This window comes from Salmo trutta, unplaced genomic scaffold (genome assembly GCF_901001165.1).
Source record: "Salmo trutta unplaced genomic scaffold, fSalTru1.1, whole genome shotgun sequence".
Classification (NCBI taxonomy): domain Eukaryota; kingdom Metazoa; phylum Chordata; class Actinopteri; order Salmoniformes; family Salmonidae; genus Salmo; species Salmo trutta.
Genome location: NW_021823073.1, coordinates 1,720,207 through 1,742,550, shown reverse-complemented (window position 1 = coordinate 1,742,550; position 22,344 = coordinate 1,720,207). Strand labels below are relative to the sequence as shown.

Here is a 22,344-nt window from a genome sequence, read left to right as displayed (position 1 = left end):
TCACAGTGCTAGCTGTGCTACCATAGATTCTGGTTTCGAGCCCAGGCTCTGCCGCAGCCTGCCACGACCGGGAGGTCCATGGGGCGACGCACAATTGGCCCTGGGTCGTCCGGGTTAGGGAGGGTTTGGCCGGCAGGGATATCCTTGTCTCATCGCGCACCAGCGACTCCTGTGGTGGGCCGGGTGCAGTGCACGCTGACCAGGTCGCCAGGTTTACGGTGTTTCCTCCGACACATTAGTGCGGCTGGCTTCCGGGTTGGATGTGCGTTGTGTCAAAAAGCAGTGCGGCTAGGTTGGGTTGTGTTTCGGAGGACGCACGGCTCTCGACCTTCGCCTCTCCCAAGTCCGTACGGGAGGTGCAGCGATGAGACAAGACTGTAACGACTACCAATTGTATTCAACGAAATTGGGGAGAAAAAGGGGTAAGTAAAAATTTGTAAAAATGTTTGCAGACTACAGTGGTAGGCTTGATTACCAACAACAACAAGATGGCCTACAGGGAGGAGGTGAGGGCCCTCGGAGTGTGTTGTCAGGAAAATAACCTCACACTCAACGTCAACAAAACAAAGGAGATGATGGTGGACTTCAGGAAACAGCAGAGGGAGCACCCACCTATCCACATCGACAGGACAGTAGTGGAGAGGGTAGTAAGTTCTAAGTTCCTCGGTGTACACATCACGGACAAACTGAAATGGTCCACCCACACAGACAGCGTGGTGAAGAAGGCGCAAGAGCACCTCTTCAACCTCAGGAGGCTGAAGAAATTTGGCTTGTCACTGAAAACACTCACAAACGTTTACAGATGCACAATTGAGAGCATCCTGTCGGGCTGTATCACAGCCTGGTACGGCAGCTGCTCCGCCCATAACCGTAAGGCTTTCCAGAGGGTAGTGAGGTCTGCACAACGCATCACCGGGGGCAAACTACCTGCCCTCCAGGACACCTACACCACCCGATGTCACAGGAAGGCCAAAAAGATCATCAAGGACAACAACCACCCGAGCCACTGCCTGTTCACCCCACTACCATCTAGAAGGTGAGGTCAGTACAGGTGCATCAAAGCTGGGACCGAGAGACTGAAAAACAGCTTCTATCTCAAGGCCATCAGACTGTTAAACAGCATCACTAACATTGAGTGGCTGCTGCCAACATACTGAATCAAATCTCTAGCCACTTTAATAATTCAAAATTGGATGTAATAAATGTATAACTAGTCACTTTAAACAATGTCCCTTTATATAATGTTTACATACCCTACATTACTCATCTGTATATACTGTACTCTATACCATCTACTGCATCTTGCCTATGCTGCTCGGCCATCGCTCATCCATATATTTATATGTACATATTCTTATTCATTCCTTAACACTTGTCTGTACAAGGTAGTTGTTGTGCAATTGGTAGATTACTTGTTAGATATTTCTGCACTGTCGGAACTAGAAGCACAAGCATTTCGCTACACTCGCATTAACATCTGCTAGCCATGTGTATGTGACCAATAACATTTGATTTGATACAGACACACTTTGAACTTGAAACGTAATTAAGCATACATTAGGCATATTTCTATTCCCTGTGAGTAGAGGACCCATGTGAGTACTGCTCTCTGATAAGCCCATTCACGCACGCACGCACGCACGCACGCACGCGCACACACACACACACACACACACACACCGACACACACACACAAAGAGCAGCTGAACCATCCTGAGCACACTGTCTCCAGCTCCCTCTCTCCCTCTCTGACATCCACTCTACATATGGAGATGTGTTCTGCTTCCTCCTCTCTAAAATACCCTCCTCTCCTCTAAAATACCCTTCTCTCCTCTAAAACATCCTTCTCTCCTCTAAAACAACCTCCTCTCCTCTAAAACATCCTTCTCTCCTCTAAAACAACTTCCTCTCCTCTAAAACATCCTTCTCTCCTCCTCTCCTCTAAAATATCCTCCTCTCCTCTAAAATATCCTTCTCTCCTCTAAAATAACCTCCTCGTCTCCAAAATATTATCATCTCCTCTCTCTCTGTCGCACGTGCCACAGCACTTACCTCCCCCAAAACCCTCACCTATTAACCCTAACCCTCACCTATTACCCTAACCTCAACCTTTAAACCCCCTAACACTCACCTTTAAAACCCCTAACCCGCACCTATTAACCTCTAACCCTCACCCTATTAACCCTAACCCTCACCTTTAACCCCTACCCTCACCGATTAATAACCCGCTAACCCTCACCTATTAACCCCTAAACCCTCACCTATTAACCCCTAACCCCACCGTATTAACCCTAACCCTCACCCTATTACTCCTAACCCCTCACCTATTAACCCCTAACCCTCACCTATTAACCCTAACCCTCACCTATTAACCCCTAACCCCCCCCTATAACCCCTAACCCTCACCTATTAACCTCTAACCTCACCTATTAACCCCTAACCCTCACCTATTAACCCCTAACCTTCACCTTTAACCCCTAACACTCACCTATTAACCTCTAACCCTCACCTATTAACCCCTAACCCTCACCTATTAACCCCTAACCCTCACCTATTAACCTCTAATCCTCACCTATTAACCCCTATTAACCCCTAACCCTCACCTATTAACCCCTAACCCTCACCTATTAACCTCTAATCCTCACCTATTAACCCCTATTAACCCCTAACCCTCACCTATTAACCTCTAACCCTCACCTATTAACCCCTAACCCTCACCTTTAACCCCTAACCCTCACCTATTAACCCCTAACCCTCACCTATTAACCCTAACCCTCACCTATTAACCCCTAACCCCTCACCTATTAACCCCTAACCCTCACCTATTAACCTCTAACCCTCACCTATTAACCCCTAACCCTCACCTATTAACCCCTAACCCTCACCTTTAACCCCTAACCCTCACCTATTAACCCCTAACCCTCACCTATTAACCCCTAACCCTCACCTATTAACCCCTAACCCTCACCTATTAACCTCTAACCCTCACCTATTAACCCCTAACCCTCACCTATTAACCCCTAACCCTCACCTTTAACCCCTAACACTCACCTATTAACCTCTAACCCTCACCTATTAACCCCTAACCCTCACCTATTAACCCCTAACCCTCACCTATTAACCCTAACCCTCACCTATTAACCTCTAATCCTCACCTATTAACCCCTATTAACCCCTAACCCTCACCTTTAAACCCCTAACACTCACCTAGTAACCTCTAACCCTCACCTATTAACCCCTAACCCTCACCTATTAACCCCTAACCCTCACCTATTAACCCCTAACCCTCACCTTTAACCCCTAACACTCACCTATTAACCTCTAACCCTCACCTATTAACCCCTAACCCTCACCTATTAACCCCTAACCCTAACCCTAACCCTCACCTATTAACCCCTAACCCTCACCTATTAACCTCTAGCCCTCACCTATTAACCCCTAACCCTCACCTTTAACCCCTAACACTCACCTATTAACCTCTAACCCTCACCTATTAACCCCTAACCCTCACCTATTAACCCCTAACACTCACCTATTAACCTCTAACTCTCACATATTAACCCCTAACCCTCACCTATTAAACCCTAACCCTCACCTATCAACCTCTAACCCTCACATATTAACCCCTAACCTTCACCTATTAACCCCTAACCCTCACCTCTAACCCTAACCCTCACCTATTAACCCCTAACCCTCACCTATTAACCTCTAACCCTCACCTCTAACCCCTAACCCTCACCTATTAAACCCTAACACTCACCTATTAACCTCTAACTCTCACATATTAACCTCTAACCCTCACATATTAACCCCTAACCCTCACCTATTAACCCCTAACCCTCACCTCTAACCCCTAACCCTCACCTATTAACCTCTAACCCTCACCTATTAACCCCTAACAATCAGAAGTTGACCGAGTGTGGTGTGCTTTTTCTCTTCTCTCATGACCCCTTTCTGTGTTCCTGTGTGTAAGTGCACGCCTGCATTGTGTTTGTGTCCTGTTCCATATTCTCACCCAGCACCAGCTGTCTCTCTCGGGCCTGGAGCTCATCCAGGACTTGCTGGTGATGCTGTGTGAAGTCAGTGATGTCTGCATCGAAGAAGACAGGAGCATTCTCCTTCTCCCTCAGTGCCTTCAGCTTCTCCTTCAGCAGGTTGACCTGGGGCTCCAGAGAGGAGAAACGAGCTATCTCCTCCTGGGGGGGGGGAGGAGAAGAGGGGAGAGGGGGAGGGGGTGTGAAAGGGAGAAAAAAGAGAGAGTGAGACAGAGACAGATCAGCAGAAAGCAAGAGAAAAAAGACAGGAAGAGAGGAAGACAGGAAGAGATGAAGACAGGAAGTCAGGATGATATGAAGACAGGAAGAGAAAAGAGACCAGAAACGTTTGACCCAAGTTAAACAATTTAAAGGCAATGCTACCAAATACTAATTGAGTGTATGTAAACTTCTGACCCACTGGGAATGTGATGAAAGAAATAAAAGCAGAAATAACTCAGTCTCTCTACTATTATTCTGATATTTCACATTCTTAAAATAAAGTGGTGATCCTAACTGAGCTAAAACAGGGAATTGTTACTAGAATGAAATGTCAGGAATTGTGAAATCTGAGTTTAAATGTGTTTGGCTAAGGTGTATGTGAACTTCCAACTTCAACTGTATATATAAATAATCAGATTAGGTCTTAGTATCCAAGTCTAATCTATCAGAGGGGGTCTTAGTATCCATGTCTAATCTACCAGAGGGGTCTTAGTATCCAAGTCTAATCTATCAGAGGGGTCTTAGTATCCAAGTCTAATCTACCAGAGGGGTCTTAGTATCCAAGTCTAATCTACCAGAGGGGGTCTTAGTATCCAAGTCTAATCTACCAGAGGGGTCTTAGTATCCAAGTCTAATCTATCAGAGGGGTCTTAGTATCCAAGTCTAATATATCAGAGGGGGTCTTAGTATCCAAGTCTAATCTACCAGAGGGGGTCTTAGTATCCAAGTCTAATCTATCAGAGGGGGTTTTAGTATCCAAGTCTAATATATCAGAGGGGGTCTTAGTATCCAAGTCTAATCTACCAGAGGGGGTCTTAGTATCCAACTCTAATCTACCAGAGGGGGTCTTAGTATCCAAGTCTAATCTACCAGAGGGGGTCTTAGTATCCAAGTCTAATCTACCAGAGGGGGTCTTAGTATCCAACTCTAATCTACCAGAGGGGGTCTTAGTATCCAAGTCTAATATATCAGAGGGGGTCTTAGTATCCAAGTCTAATCTACCAGAGGGGGTTTTAGTATCCAAGTCTAATCTACCAGAGGGGGTCTTAGTATCCAAGTCTAATCTATCAGTCTACACAATACATTAACATCTCATTACAGCTTTGTGCTGTTTTGCTGTTGTTTTGAGCCATTCATTACAAAATAGTACAATTTAGATTTTATTACAATGAAATATTTATGGCAAACCTTCCCAGTGGCAATGCGTTTTCTCTGTGGTGAATGCAGAACAGAGAATATTGTTGTATGAATACTGAATGACACTGTATGAAGTGTTTCCCCTACGATTTGTTTCAGCAGCGGTGGAAGAGTTAGTGTGTGTGGTGGTGGGGGTCTTCCTATGGAGGGGAGGGGTGGGGTCTTCCTGGGGTCTTCCTATGGAGGGGAGGGGTGGGGTCTTCCTGGGGTCTTCCTATGGAGGGGAGGGGTCTTCCTGGGGTCTTCCTATGGAGGGGAGGGGTCTTCCTGGGGTCTTCCTATGGAGGGGAGGGGTGGGGTCTTCCTGGGGTCTTCCTATGGAGGGGAGGGGTGGGGTCTTCCTGGGGTCTTCCTATGCAGGGGAGGGGTGGGGTCTTCCTGTGGAGGGGAGGGGTGGGGTCTTCCTGGGGTCTTCCTATGCAGGGGAAGGGTGGGGTCTTCCTGGGGTTTTCCTATGCAGGGGAGGGGTGGGGTCTTCCTGTGGAGGGGAGGGGTGGGGTCTTCCTGTGGAGGGGAGGGGTGGGGTCTTCCTGTGGAGGGAGTGCTCTTCCTGGGACATACATCTATACGTCTACATTAGTGGCCGCTGCTAAATGCATCTAGGGAAAACACTGGTATGTGATGCAAAGCTAGCAGAGCTTCATGCGTCCCAAATAGAACCCCATTCCCTATGTAGTGCACTACTTCTGACCAGAGCTCTATGGGGAATCGGGTGCCATTGGTCTCTTGACCAACTATGAGCAGTGACTCACCTAACTAAACAGCTATACAACAGGAGACAGGACAGGACCAACTATGAGCAGTGACTCACCTAACTAAAAGCTATACAACAGGAGACAGGACCAACTATGAGCAGTGACTCACCTAACTAAACAGCTATACAACAGGAGACAGGACAGGACCAACTATGAGCAGTGACTCACCTAACTAAACAGCTATACAACAGGAGACAGGACAGGACCAACTATGAGCAGTGACTCACCTAACTAAACAGCTATATATCAGGAGACAGGACAGGACCAACTATGAGCAGTGACTCACCTAACTAAACAACTATACAACAGGAGACAGGACCAACTATGAGCAGTGACTCACCTAACTAAACAGCTATACAACAGGAGACAGGACAGGACCAACTATGAGCAGTGACTCACCTAACTAAACAGCTATACAACAGGAGACAGGACAGGACCAACTATGAGCAGTGACTCACCTAACTAAACAGCTATACAACAGGAGACAGGACCAACTATGAGCAGTGACTCACCTAACTAAACAGCTATACAACAGGAGACAGAACAGGACCACCTAACACACTACACAAGAGGTGGTCATCTCTCCACTGGGAAAGCTACTAGGAATGCAGGTTTTTGCTCCAACCCCACACGTGCACATTTATGTGTGTGTGTGTACACAGATGAATCAGGTGGGTTATATTTGAGTTGAAAATAAACCCTGCACTTGACAGACATACAGACGTATAGACAGACTAACATGGTTAACTGTAGACATGTACTGTATGCAGACATGATGGAAAGAGACCCAGTCAGACATGCAGACACAGAAAATACACACACACACACACACACACACACACACACACACACACACACACACACACACTGCTCTCTCTCTCTCTCTCTCTCTCACACACACACACACACACACACACTGCCCTCTCTCTCTCTCACACACACACACACTGCCCGCTCTCTCTCTCTCACACACACACACACACACACACACACACACACACACACACACACACACACACACACACACACACACACACACACACACACACACACACACACACACACAGCCCTCTCTCTCTCACACACACACACACTGTCCCCTCACACACTCTCTCTCTCTATCTCAATTCAATTCAAGGGCTTTATTGGCATGGGAAACATATGTTAACATTGCCAAAGCAAGTGAGGTAGATAATATACAAAAGTGAAATAAACTATAAAAATAAACAGTAAACATTACACTCACAGAAGTTCCAAAAGAATAGACATTACAAATGTCATATTATGTATATATACAGTGTTGTAATGATGTGCAAATGGTTAAAGTACAAAAGGGAGAATAAATAAACATAAATATGGGTTGTATTTACAATGGTGTTTGTTCTTCACTGGTTGACCTTTTCTTGTGGCAACAGGTCACAAATCTTGCTGCTGTGATGTCACACTGTGGTATTTCACCCAGTAGATATGGGAGTTTATCAAAATTGGGTTTGTTTTCGAATTCTTTGTGGATCTGTGTAATCTGAGGGAAATATGTGTCTCTAATATGGTCATACATTTGGCAGGAGGTTAGGAAGTGCAGCTCAGTTTCCACCTCATTTTGTGGGCAGTGTGCACATAGCCTGTCTTCTCTTGAGAGCCAGGTCTGCTACTGCAGCCTTTCTCTTTTTTAATATTTTTTAATTTCACTTTTTTCTCCCCAATTTCGTTGAATCCAATTGGTAGTTACAGTCTTGTCTCATCGCTGCAACTCCCGTACGGACTCAGGAGAGGTGAAGGTTGAGAGTCGTGAGTCCTCTGAAACCCAACCAAGCCGCACTGCTTCTTGACACAACGCATTCAACCCGGAAGCCAGCCGCACCAATGTGTCGGGGGAAACACCGTACACCTGATGACCGTGTCAGCATGCACTACGCCCGGCTCGCCACAGGAGTCGCTAGTGCACGATGAGACAAGGATATCCCTGCCGGCCAAACCCTCCCTAACCCGGATGACGCTGGGCCAATTGTGCGTCGCCCCATGGACCTCCCGGTTGCGGCCGGCTGCGACAGAGCCTGGGCTCAAACCCAGAATCTCTGCTGGCACAGCTAGCACTGCGATGTAGTGCCTTAGACCACTGCGCCACCCGGGAGGCCCCACGGTGGCCTTTCTCAATAGCAAGGCTATGCTCACTGAGTCTGTACATAGTCAAAGCTTTCCTTAAGTTTGGGTCAGTCACAGTGGTCAGGTATTCTGCCACTGTGTACTCTCTGTTTAGGGCCAAATAGCATTCTAGTTTGCTCTGTTTTTTTGATAAATCTTTCTAATGTGTCAAGTAATTATCTTTTTGGTTTTCTCATGATACGGTTGGTAGGGGACTCTTCTCCAGGTTCATCTCTCTGTAGGTGATGGCTTTGTTATGGAAGGTTTGGGAATCGCTTCCTTTTAGCGAGTTGTAGAATTTAATGTCTCTTTTCTGAATTTTGATAATTAGCGGGTATCGGCCTAATTCTGCCCTCCCTCCCTCCCTCCACAGACACTACACTTTCCCCCCCACTCCTCACCCTGCAGCGCTCCAGTTGATGCTTCAGAGGTTCAGGCTCTGAGGACGGTGGCTGCTGGACCTTCAGCCAGTTCTCAGAGTTGACCACAGCTTGCTCCAGTTGCTGCCAGAGGTTATAGAAGGCCAGGATCTTGCTTTGGTAGGCCAGCCACTCCAGCCTCTCAGCCAGCAGGGCACAGAACCCATCCCAGCGAGTGTTGAGCTCCTCGGCTGCTTTCTGGATGTCATCAGCCCTCCTACTACCACCCTCTGGAGGGACAGACACAACAGGACAGATGTTACAGTCAATGAATCATCTATCCACCTGTCCGTCAGTCTGTCTGTCCGTCCGTCTATCTATCTGCAGTGCCTTCAGAAAGTATTCATACTCCTTGACTTATTCGACATTGTGTTGTGTTACAGCCTGAATTCAAAATGGATTAAATAGATTTTTTTCCCTCACCCGTCAACACAATACCCCATAATGACATCACAATACCCCATAATGACATCCCAATACCCCATAATGACATCACAATACCCCATAATGACAAAGTGAAAACATGTTTTTAGAAATGTCTGCAAATTTCTTAAACATGTAATACAAAAATATCTCATCATCTCACCACTTCTTACAAAACGGACCACTTCTTACACTTCTTATCGTCCCAGAATAGGTTCCTTGTTAATCCTTAGGGCCCGCGTGATGCGCTTACTGCGCCAATACTGGGATAACACTGTACCATGTAGGAGAGACCTTGTTTCTGTCTTATGGAGCTGCTCCAACCGTCCAGAATACGATTCCACTGAATCTCCCTGGGTTTCCAATGGGAACAGTATCTTGCTGGAATCAGACTCTAAATCGGGCTTCAGTAAGTCTGTCAACATCTACATACATCATTGTTAGAGGAGCTACGTTCACAAACAGTTGATGAAAAGATAAACAACGTGCTCGACTCCATCTTATATAAACTTAAATCAGGTGTTGAATCCTCGTATATAATCCAATGAACAGAAATAGTACAGCACTCCGGTAACTAAACTTACATTGACATATTTTTTTGCCTCACAAACGTTTCGGGTACGAAATGTCACAACATCAAGTTATCGTCTCCCTATTCTAAGTTTGTCACAGTGTTTATGTCATATATTGATGGCATGGAGGATGCCGTCCATTACATTTCTGTTTGTGTCCGATAAAGAACGTTTCCTTTTTGGATGTTTTGGTTAGGCAAGATGGTAATGGCCTACTGAGAAACAGATAGAAACAGCAGTCATCGCAGCAGTTATCACATTCATTAAAAACAGCTGACTATACAGCCAACTCCTTCTCATTAGGCGCTTGTGTGACTCTGATTCATCATTGGATGTACATGCCAAAGATTTATGTGAACGATTCAAAACAAGAGGTTATAAAGAAGAATTATTGAGTAAGACAAAGTGCGCAGAAATGCATTCTGCAACGTCAAAAGAAATCCCTCTCCTCCCTCTGCAACTTTGGTGTCCACCTACCGTCCCACTTCAAGGTCGATCCAGGTAGTGGTTAATAGACATTGGCACATATTACACACTGACCCCAGCTTTGGTAAAGCCTTTGAATCCCCCCGAGGTTTTGCTGTAAGAGACCCTCAAATTTCCAGGATTGTTTAGTAAGGTCAGACTTTGTCTAGGAAACAATATTTTATGTCTATCAGTTTCCTGACGGCAGTTTCCTTGTCACAACTGTCCACTGTTACGCTATGCCCAGAGGAAGGTTCCAGGTAGAATAACACATAACATGATATATGTTGTATATCTCCTTAAGTGTTCCGGTCACTTGTGTTATGTTGGTAAGACCAAACGTGAACTTACGACAAGGATATGTGAGCATAAGAGCTCTATTCGAAAAAATCACCTGTTGCCAGGCATTTCAACAGCCATAATTATGAACTAAGCACCGTCTATTATATGGGCATTGAATTGTTCTATGGGAGGAGATGGGGATCAATGATTTCTCCAAAGAGAGACATTCTGGTAACGCATGGCCACTCTTGTTCCAGCAGGCCTTAATGAGGAATGTTATTTTTCTCATTTTTTGTAGTATGTTTTTTGTAGTAGGTTATAAATAGTCCATACATTTAGGTAATGACATCATAATGTAATTGTATTGTGTGTCTTTCTTTATTTGATTATCATGTTTCCCCCACAGCTTCCTCTGCTGGGATCTCTTGATTGGGCCAATACTGACTGTGAATTTAGAATTATGCCCACCTATGTGATCTTGTTGTTGTGACATTGATTGCTATTGCTTTGCACACTGAAGAAGGGCTCGTACCCCAAACGTTCGTGCTGCAATAAAAATATGTCAATTCAAGTTTATTTACCGGAGTGCTGTCCTATTTCTGTTCTTTGGAAAGAAGACTGAACCAGGTTTTCCTCTAGGATTTTGCCTGTGCTTCGCTCCATTCAGTTTTTTTTATCCTAAAAAACTCCCTGGTCCTTGCCGATGACAAGCATACCCATAACATGATGCAGCCACCACCATGCTTGAAAATATGAAGAGAAGTACTCAGGGATGTGTTTTTTGTTGTTGTTGCGGTTTTACTTTAGTGGTTTATTGCAAATAGGAGGCATATTTTTGAATATTTTTATTCTGTACAGGCTTCCTTCTCTGTCATTTAGGTTAGTATTGTGGAGTAACTACAATGTTGTTGATCCATCCTCAGTTTTCTCCTATCACAGCAATTAAACTCTGTAACTGTTTTAAAGTCACCATTGGCCTCATGGTGAAATCTCTGAGCGGTTTCCTTCATCTCCGGCAACTGAGTTAGGATGGATGCCTGTATCTTTGTAGTGACTGGGTGTATCGATACACACCAATAACTTCAACATGCTCAAAGTGATATTCAATGTCTGCTGTTTTATTTTTCATCCACCAATAGGTGCCCTTCTTTGCGAGGCATTGGAAAACCTACCTGGTCTTTGTGGTTGAATTTGTGTTTGAAATTCACTGGTCAACAGGGACCTTGTATGTGTGGGGTACAGAGATGAGGAAGTCATTCAAAAATCATGTTAAAAACTATTGTTGCACACAGAGTCCATGCAACTTATTATGTGATTTGTTAAGCAAATGTTTACTCCAGAACTTATTTAGGCTTGCCATAACAAAGGGGTTGAATACCCAGCTTTTCATTTGAATTAATTTGTAAACATTTCTAAAAACCTAATTACACTTTGACATTATGGGGTATTGTGTGTAGACCAGTGACACAAAATCTAAATCTAATCAATTTTAAATTCAGGCTGTAACACAACAAAATGTGGAAAAAGTGAAGGGGTGTGAATACTTTCTGAAGGTCTCTCTATCTATCAAGCCCCTGCTTCATAATAACTAGGGCCCTAGGGAGTCAACAATCTGAGCCGAATAAACCTGAACGGTCTGTTCATTCATTGGTAATAACAGTGTAATCAACAGAGAGAAGACTGAAGTACCCAGTACTACACAGCTTTCACAGACAATCATATGAAATCAATCCTTGTATAAGCGGCCCCTCTTTACAAGACAACAGCCCATATTAAACCACGCTGTTGTCAGGTAAACGCCACCATTACACAGGATTGAATTGAAATGTTCTATACAAATCCATACCTTCAGTGTTTCAGTGCAACAACAAGAGAAAGTGAAAACCCTGTCCACAGCAGTGCATCGATACCTTTGGTGTTCCAGTTGGGTTCAAGTGTTCTTCTATTCAGAACCTCTGACTCGGAGGCAGGGTGAGACAGTAGGCTCGGTCGCTATGCAGTGATTGCGTCCCAAATGGCACCCTATTCCCTATGAAGTGCACTACATTTGACCAGGTCTCCTATGGGCTCTGGTCAAAAGTAGTGCACTACACGTGGAATAGAGTGCCATTTGGGAGGAAGACAATGTTTATCCTTTATGACTTGTTAACAATGATACAAGGACAGAGGAAAGCAGAGGAGGTGACATGAGACGCAGGGATCCTCGCCCATGGAGTCTCATAACAAGGGCAGAGACAACGGTTGCTATGGAAACAACGACGAGGGGACAGACGACAGGTAGAGGAGAGTTGCCATGGGGACAGCCGGCGGTGGGTGGGTGTCTGTGTGGCAGTGTGCGTGTGTGGCGTGGGTGTGTTTCATTTACCGCTCGCCAGCTGATCGAGCAAAGCCTGCGCCGAACGAGTTGCTTCCTGAAGCTTCCGCAACTTCTCTGGCCTCTCCCTCTCTATCGCCTGAGAGAGAGAGAGAGAGAGAGAGAGAGAGAGAGAGAGAGAGAGAGAGAGAGGGAGACATAGAGAAACAGAGGGAGACAGAGAAACAGAGGGAAACAAAGAGGGAGGGAAAAAGTGATACATCATGGCCATAGTGACTGGCTGACAGTGTAGTGGTAGTGGCTGAGTAATGAGGTATGGTGCATTTTGGGTAACACTGCATTGTGAGGTGCATTATGGGTAAGGCTGCATGACCTATGACCTCACCAGGACTTTGTCGTGGAGCCCCTGTACGCTGCCCTCCTTCCTGGACAGGGAGAACTCTGGGCTCTGTAGGATGGCCTTGGAGCGCGTGATGAAACTGTGCAGCTCAGTGAAGTCCATGTCAAACCTGAACACACACAGAACAAAAAAGTCAATCCCTGCGCTGGTATAACGCTCCCAAGGTGTTGGACAACGTTAGGACAACCTGTTCACCAACTACACCTGCATATATACCTCTTCCTCTATGTCTTCCTCTGTGATCCAGTTTTTTATGGCTGTAAGATTCTCCTAGTAAACCTGAAGACACACACTCTTGTCTAATTCACAGTGCTCTACACGACCACACATGACCAGTTATAACAGCTGTACCGAACACTGTCTCCACATCACATCCCAAACATCTAAGGCATTCCTCTGTTCTCGCTAAGTTACACAGCACCAACTGAGAAACTGAACTATTCAATAGTGGTTGACTCAGACTAGAGACATAATCCAAACCTACCTGTTAGTCAGCCTGTCTCAGGCCGGCCAGGGACAAGAGAGAGAGACTAGCTTGAGTACAGAGGGAGAGGGGCACATAGATCTCTGGTCAAAACTACTGCACTATGTAGTGAATAGTGTTTCATTTGGTACGTCTCCAGAGACTGGCTGACAACTGGAATATTGTCTTTAGGCCCAGAATTCAATCGTTGCAGATAATGGATATTTCCCGCACGGCACACTACACACTAGACTCAGGATAAAATCAGGATGTGCAACGATCGAATTCCTGCTATCACTCAGTCACAATCGAATTCCTGCTATCACTCAAAGTCACAATCGAATTCCTGCTATCACTCAAAGTCACGATCGAATTCCTGCTATCACTCAGTCACGATCAAATTCCTGCTGTCGCTCAAAGTCACGATTGAATTCCTGCTATCGCTCAGTCACGATCAAATTCCTGCTGTCGCTCAAAGTCACGATTGAATTCCTGCTATGGCTCAGTCACGATCAAATTCCTGCTATCGCTCAGTCACGATCGAATTCCTGCTATCGCTCAGTCACGATCAAATTCCTGCTATCGCTCAGTCACGATCGAATTCCTGCTATCGCTCAGTCACGATCAAATTCCTGCTATCTCTCAGTCACGATCAAATTCCTGCTATCGCTCAGTCACGATCTAATTCCTGCTATCGCTCAGTCACGATCTAATTCCTGCTATCGCTCAGTCACGATCGAATTCCTGCTATCGCTCAAAGTCACCAAGACTATAATACGTCTACACCCCCAGTTTGGCCACACCCCCTGGTGATTCTGCAGAAAAGTGATTGGAGGAGCCTGCCACCTCACCTTTTCCTGAGCTCTGATTCGACAACAATCTGTCTCTTCTTCTGGGGCGGTGGAGAGGGCAGCGCTGCTTTAGTATTCTTCACCACCACCTTCTCACGCGTCGTCACCTTGGATACGCTCGCCGTCACCGAGTGTGTCAGCTTCGTCTGCGCGGTCTGCACCGTGGTTACAGCCAGAGAGATCTAAAACACAGACACACACACGTGTCAAAGAGCAGGTACACACACACAGTGTCAAGGCACAAACACACACAACATCAGTGTCAGCTCACACACACAGACAGACAGGTCAGGACACAAACACACACCGGAGATCCAAGGAATTTGTTTCTATCCTAAAAGTAAGAAAGTGAAGAATTGTTTGTGTTCAGCAATATGCCTGGGAGACCTTCTCTCGTCCGTGTGATCGACAGTGAATGTCAGAGTGACTGTTCCCTAGCAATGTTAGAGTGACTGTTACCTAGCAATGTTAGAGTGACTGTTCCCTAACAATGTTAGAGTGACTGTTCACTAACAATGTTAGAGTGACTGTTCCCTAGCAATGTTAGAGTGACTGTTCCCTAGCAATGTTAGAGTGACTGTTCCCTAGCAATGTTAGAGTGACTGTTCCCTAGCAATGTTAGTGACTGTTACCTAGCAATGTTAGAGTGACTGTTCCCTAGCAATGTTAGAGTGACTGTTCCCTAACAATGTTAGAGTGACTGTTCACTAACAATGTTAGAGTGACTGTTCCCTAGCAATGTTAGTGACTGTTACCTAGCAATGTTAGAGTGACTGTTCCCTAGCAATGTTAGAGTGACTGTTTCCTAACAATGTTAGAGTGACTGTTTCCTAGCAATGTTAGAGTGACTGTTCCCTAACTAGATGAATGTTAGAGTGACTGTTCACTAACAATGTTAGAGTGACTGTTCACTAACTAGATGAATGTTAGAGTGACTGTTCACTAACAATGTTAGAGTGACTGTTCCCTAGCAATGTTAGTGACTGTTACCTAGCAATTTTAGAGTGACTGTTCCCTAGCAATGTTAGAGTGACTGTTCCCTAACAATGTTAGAGTGACTGTTCCCTAGCAATGTTAGAGTGACAGTTCACTAACAATGTTAGAGTGACTGTTTCCTAACAATGTTAGAGTGACTGTTCACTAACAATATTAGAGTGACTGTTTCCTAGCAATGTTAGAGTGACTGTTACCTAACTAAATGAATGTTAGAGTGACTGTTCACTAACAATGTTAGAGTGACTGTTCACTAACAATGTTAGAGTGACTGTTACCTAACAATGTTAGAGTGACTGTTCCCTAACTAAATGAATGTTAGAGTGACTTTCCCTAGCAATGTTCGAGTGACTGTTCACTAACACGGAACCCAAACCGGCTGCGCGCGTGCACCATTGTGCGCCATCGTGCATAAATGTATTTTGTCCCCCCACACCAAACGCGATCACGACAGGCAGGTTAAAATATCAAAACAAACTCTGAAACAATTATATTAATTTGGGGACAGGTTGAAAAGCATTAAACATTTATGGCAATATAACTAGCTAGCTTGCACTTGCTAGCTAATTTGCCCTATTTAGCTAGGTTGCTGTTGCTAGCTAATTTGTCCTGAGATATAAACATTGAGTTGTTATTTTACCTGAAATGCACAAGGTCCTCTACTCCACCAATTAATCCAAACATAAAAGGGTCAACCGAATCGTTTCTAGTCATCGCTCCTCCTTCTAGGCTTTTTCTTCTCTTGACTTTATATTGCAATTGGCAACTTTCATAAATGAGGTGCATTACCTCCACTGACCTCGTTCGTCTTCAGTCACCCATGTGGGTATAACCAATGAGGAGATGGCACGTGGGTACCTGCTTTAATAAACCAATGAGGAGATGGGAGAGGCAGGACTTGCAGCTCGATCTGCATCAGATATAGAGCTGATTTCTATTTTAGCCCTTGGCAACGTAGAAGCTCATGTACGCGCGCGAGCAGTGTGGGTGGAATAATTGAATAACATAGATTTCTCAATTTAATTTGCAACGCGAGCGGTGTGGTCAGCCTGTAACAATGTTAGAGTGACTGTTCCATTGCAATGTTAGAGTGACTGTTCCCTAACAATGTTAGAGTGACTGTTCCCTAGCAATGTTAGAGTGACTGTTCCCTAGTAATGTTAGAGTGACTGTTCACTAACAATATTAGAGTGACTGTTCCCTAGCAATGTTAGAGTGACTGTTCACTAACAATATTAGAGTGACTGTTCACTAACAATATTAGAGTGACTGTTCCCTAACAATGTTAGAGTGACTGTTCCCTAGTAATGTTAGAGTGACTGTTCACTAACAATATTAGAGTGACTGTTCCCTAGCAATGTTAGAGTGACTGTTCACTAACAATATTAGAGTGACTGTTCCCTAACAATGTTAGAGTGACTGTTCCCTAGCAATGTTAGAGTGACTGTTCACTAACAATGTTAGAGTGACTGTTCACTAACAATGTTAGAGTGACTGTTCCCTAACAATGTTAGAGTGACTGTTACCTAACAATGTTAGAGTGACTGTTGACTAACTAGATGGATGTTAGAGTGACTGTTCACTAACAATGTCAGAGTGACTGTTCACTAACAATGTTAGAGTGACTGTTACCTAACAATGTTAGAGTGACTGTTCCCTAGCAATGTTAGAGTGACTGTTCCCTAACAATGTTAGAGTGACTGTTGACTAACTAGATGAATGTTAGAGTGACTGTTCACTAACAATGTTAGAGTGACTGTTACCTAACAATGTTAGAGTGACTGTTCACTAACAATGCTAGAGTGACTGTTACCTAACAATGTTAGAGTGACTGTTCCCTAACTAGATGAATGTTAGAGTGACTGTTCCTCAACAATGCTAGTGACTGTTCCCTGCCTGTTCCGTAACTCTATGAAAAACATATACGTTTTCATGTAAAATAGTCACAGGTTTATGGGGTAAACAAACTATTTCAATAAACTTGATGTTGTTCTTTTCTGAGCTAAAAGCCTGAAGTGATCTAATCAGTGGTTGACTTGGGCAGGAGTTGGTCGGAGCTGACTACCGGCACCTAAAATGTTCTACTGCTCCTCTTCTAGAATATTAGCTCAAAAGTGTTGTGGAGCTCCTGCACCTAAATATAAACAGTACAGGCACTGAAAATGAAACCAGAACCTATTTCAGTCCAGGTAATGCTCTGGACGTGAGGAGCCTTTCACACTGTATTGAAATGAAAGAAAGAAGAGCTTCACTTAGATACATTTGTTCTTTCACATTTTACAACTGTTACTCTCTCGTGGATGTGTGGTAGGGTCAATAAGAGAAATAAAGTGTGAGCTATTTAGTTGTTAGGAAACTAAACTGAAGCCCTGATCAGTGAGGTGTGGAGTCCAAACAGTGCTTTATCTCTGATAACACAGATAACTCTTAACATCCTCTGTGTGATCAAATAGACATTTTCATGTTGTACGTGTGCTTGCTTATGTGTTTGTCCAAGTACATAAAGATGCATAAAGATGCACTTTCTGTATAATCTCAGGCAGTCAAATTGTGAACCACATCATCAAATTGTGTATTATGTGTATTATGTCATCAAATTGTATACCACGTCATCAAATTGTGTACTATGTCATCAAATTGGCTACGTCATCAAATTGTGTACTATGTCATCAAATTGTGTATTACGTCATCCAATCCTGCAAAATATGATACAAATCCAATTGAAACTATGTGTTTAGAATTTGTTGTGCTTAAGATCATGGAGTGCATTTTTAATTCCATTGTACATGACCAAAGTGTGTGGCAGACCTGGGTTCAAATACTATTTGATATCTCTCATGAACGCTGAGTGTTTGCTATAGCCTGGATGGGTCCCGGATGGGCGAAGTTTGCCAGTTTGGGACTATTCTAATGATCCAGAAGGCCAGACAAGCCCAGTCAAGCACAGATAACATATTTGAAATGATTTTAAATAGTATTTGAACTCAGGTCTGGTTTGTTGAATATGAATATGCCCTCACACATTATGGTCAGGGACAAAATAGATGTATGACAGACAGGCTAATAGATTGGTCAAACAGTGATATTGGAGTGTCGTGCTGCCATGGCGACCGTGAGATGTGAGATAGCAGCTGGCTGACAGCTGATGGATGCTAGAGGTGGTTGATTAACACTGGGCTCATGAAGACACCACACTACAACTAGGGTCAAATAATATGATTATAACGGGCCTGGAGAGAGAGAGACATATGATTATAATGGACCTGGAGAGAGAGACATATGATTATAATGGGCCTGGAGAGAGAGACATATGATTATAATGGGCCTGGAGAGAGATAGACATATGATTATAATGGACCTGGAGAGAGAGACATATGATTATAATGGACCTGGAGAGAGAGACATATGATTATAATGGGCCTGGAGAGAGAGACATATGATTATAATGGACCTGGAGAGAGAGACATATGATTATAATGGACCTGGAGAGAGAGACATATGATTATAATGGGCCTGGAGAGAGAGACATATGATTATAATGGGCCTGGAGAGAGAGACATATGATTATAATGGGCCTGGAGAGAGAGACATATGATTATAATGGACCTGGAGAGAGAGAGACATATGATTATAATGGGCCTGGAGAGAGAGACATGTGATTATAATGGACCTGGAGAGAGAGACATATGATTATAATGGACCTGGAGAGAGAGACATATGATTATAATGGGCCTGGAGAGAGAGACATATGATTATAATGGACCTGGAGAGAGAGAGACATATGATTATAATGGACCTGGAGAGAGAGACATATGATTATAATGGGCTGAAGAGAGAGACATATGATTATAATGGGCTGAAGAGAGAGACATGATTATAATGGACCTGGAGAGAGAGACATATGATTATAATGGGCCTGGAGAGAGAGACATATGATTATAATGGACCTGGAGAGAGAGACATATGATTATAATGGGCCTGGAGAGAGAGACATATGATTATAATGGACCTGGAGAGAGAGACATATGATTATAATGGACCTGGAGAGAGAGACATATGATTATAATGGGCCTGGAGAGAGAGACATATGATTATAATGGACCTGGAGAGAGAGACATATGATTATAATGGACCTGGAGAGAGAGACATATGATTATAATGGGCCTGGAGAGAGAGACATATGATTATAATGGACCTGGAGAGAGAGACATATGATTATAATGGACCTGGAGAGAGAGAGACATATGATTATAATGGACCTGGAGAGAGAGAGACATATGATTATAATGGGCCTGGAGAGAGAGACATGATTATAATGGGCCTGGAGAGAGAGACATATGATTATAATGGACCTGGAGAGAGAGACATATGATTATAATGGACCTGGAGAGAGAGACATATGATTATAATGGGCCTGGAGAGAGAGACATATGATTATAATGGGCTGAAGAGAGAGACAGAAAGGGGGAAATAGATAGTTGGAGAGAGAGACAGACAGCAACACAATTTGACCCAACCAAATCATGAGAAAACAAAAAGATAATTACTTGACACATCGGAAAGAATTAACAAAAAAACAGAGCAAACTAGAATGCTATTTGGCCCTAAACAGAGAGTACACAGTGGTAGAATACCTGACCACTGTGACTGACCCAAACTTAAGGAAAGCGTTGACTATGTACAGACTCAGTGAGCATAGCCTTGCTATTGAGAAAGGCCGCCGTAGGCAGACCTGGCTCTCAAGAGAAGACAGGCTATGTGCACACTGCCCACAAAATGAGGTGGAAACTGAGCTGCACTTCCTAACCTCCTGCCCAATGTATGACCATATTAGAGACACATATTTCCCTCAGATTACACAGATCCACAAAGAATTAGAAAACAAACCGATTTTGATAAACTCCCATATCTACTGGGTGAAATACCACAGTGTGACATCACAGCAGAAATATTTGTAACCTGTTGCCACAGGAAAAGGTCAACCAGTGAAGAACAAACACCATTGTAAATACAACCCATATTTATGCTTGTTTATTTTCCCTTTTGTACTTTAACCATTTTTACAACACTGTATATATACATAATATGACATTTGTAATGCCTTTATTCTTTTGAAACTTCTGTATGTGTAATGTTTACTGTTTATTTTTATTGTTTATTTCACTTTTGTATATTATCTACTCCACTTGCTTTGGCAATGTTAACATATGTTTCCCATGCCAATAAAGCCCTTGAATTGAATTGACAGAAAGGGAGAAATAGATAGTTGGAGAGAGAAAGAGAGAGAGAGAGAGAGAGAGAGAGAGAGAGAGAGAGAGAGAGAGAGAGAGAGAGAAAGAAAGGGGGAGAAATACAAACACAGAGAGAGACAGAGAAAGTGGTTGAGATGGAGAGAAAGAGAGACAGATGAAACGGATGCGACTGACAGATAGTATTTGAACTCAGGTCTGGTTTGTTGAATATGAATATGCCCTCACACATTATGGTCAGGGACAAAATAGATGTATGACAGACAGGCTAATAGATTGGTCAAACAGTGATATTGGAGTGTCGTGCTGCCATGGCGACCGTGAGATGTGAGATAGCAGCTGGCTGACAGCTGATGGATGCTAGAGGTGGTTGATTAACACTGGGCTCATGAAGATACCACACTACAACTAGGGTCAAATAATATGATTATAACGGGCCTGGAGAGAGAGAGACATATGATTATAATGGACCTGGAGAGAGAGACATATGATTATAATGGGCCTGAAGAGAGAGACATATGATTATAATGGGCCTGGAGAGAGAGAGACATATGATTATAATGGACCTGGAGAGAGATAGACATATGGTTATAATGGACCTGGAGAGAGAGACATATGATTATAATGGGCCTGGAGAGAGAGAGACATATGATTATAATGGGCCTGGAGAGAGAGAGACATATGATTATAATGGGCCTGAAGAGAGAGACATATGATTATAATGGGCCTGGAGAGAGAGAGACATATGATTATAATGGACCTGGAGAGAGAGAGACATATGATTATAATGGGCCTGGAGAGAGAGACATATGATTATAATGGGCCTGGAGAGAGAGAGACATATGATTATAATGGACCTGGAGAGAGAGAGACATATGATTATAATGGACCTGGAGAGAGAGACATATGATTATAATGGGCCTGGAGAGAGAGAGACATATGATTATAATGGGCCTGGAGAGAGAGACATATGATTATAATGGGCCTGGAGAGAGAGACATGATTATAATGGACCTGGAGAGAGAGACATATGATTATAATGGACCTGGAGAGAGACATATGATTATAATGGACCTGGAGAGAGAGACATATGGTTATAATGGGCCTGGAGAGAGAGACATGATTATAATGGGCCTGGAGAGAGAGACATATGATTATAATGGACCTGGAGAGAGAGACATATGGTTATAATGGACCTGGAGAGAGAGACATATGATTATAATGGGCCTGGAGAGAGAGACATATGATTATAATGGACCTGGAGAGAGAGAGACATATGATTATAATGGGCCTGGAGAGAGAGAGACATATGATTATAATGGGCCTGGAGAGAGAGACATATGATTATAATGGACCTGGAGAGAGAGACATATGATTATAATGGGCCTGGAGAGAGAGACATATGATTATAATGGACCTGGAGAGAGAGAGACATATGATTATAATGGACCTGGAGAGAGAGAGACATATGATTATAATGGACCTGGAGAGAGAGACATATGATTATAATGGACCTGGAGAGAGAGACATATGGTTATAATGGACCTGGAGAGAGAGAGACAT

The 22,344-nt window shown here is 43.8% G+C and overlaps 1 protein-coding gene across 8 annotated transcripts in view; it reads right to left on the bottom strand.

Moving 5' to 3' along the window:
• The window catches only part of LOC115188717 (dystrophin), a 208,717-nt gene that overhangs the window by 135,282 nt on the left and 51,091 nt on the right, over positions 1-22,344 (bottom strand). For all 8 annotated transcript variants that reach the window (XM_029747452.1, XM_029747449.1, XM_029747450.1 and 5 more), the window contains 5 exons: positions 14,540-14,721; positions 13,211-13,334; positions 12,877-12,964; positions 8,752-8,999; positions 4,016-4,196 (listed from right to left, as the gene is read on the bottom strand). In XM_029747452.1, coding sequence (XP_029603312.1) covers positions 4,016-4,196; positions 8,752-8,999; positions 12,877-12,964; positions 13,211-13,334; positions 14,540-14,721 — 823 coding nt within the window. The remainder of the gene's footprint in view (positions 1-4,015; positions 4,197-8,751; positions 9,000-12,876; positions 12,965-13,210; positions 13,335-14,539; positions 14,722-22,344) is intronic.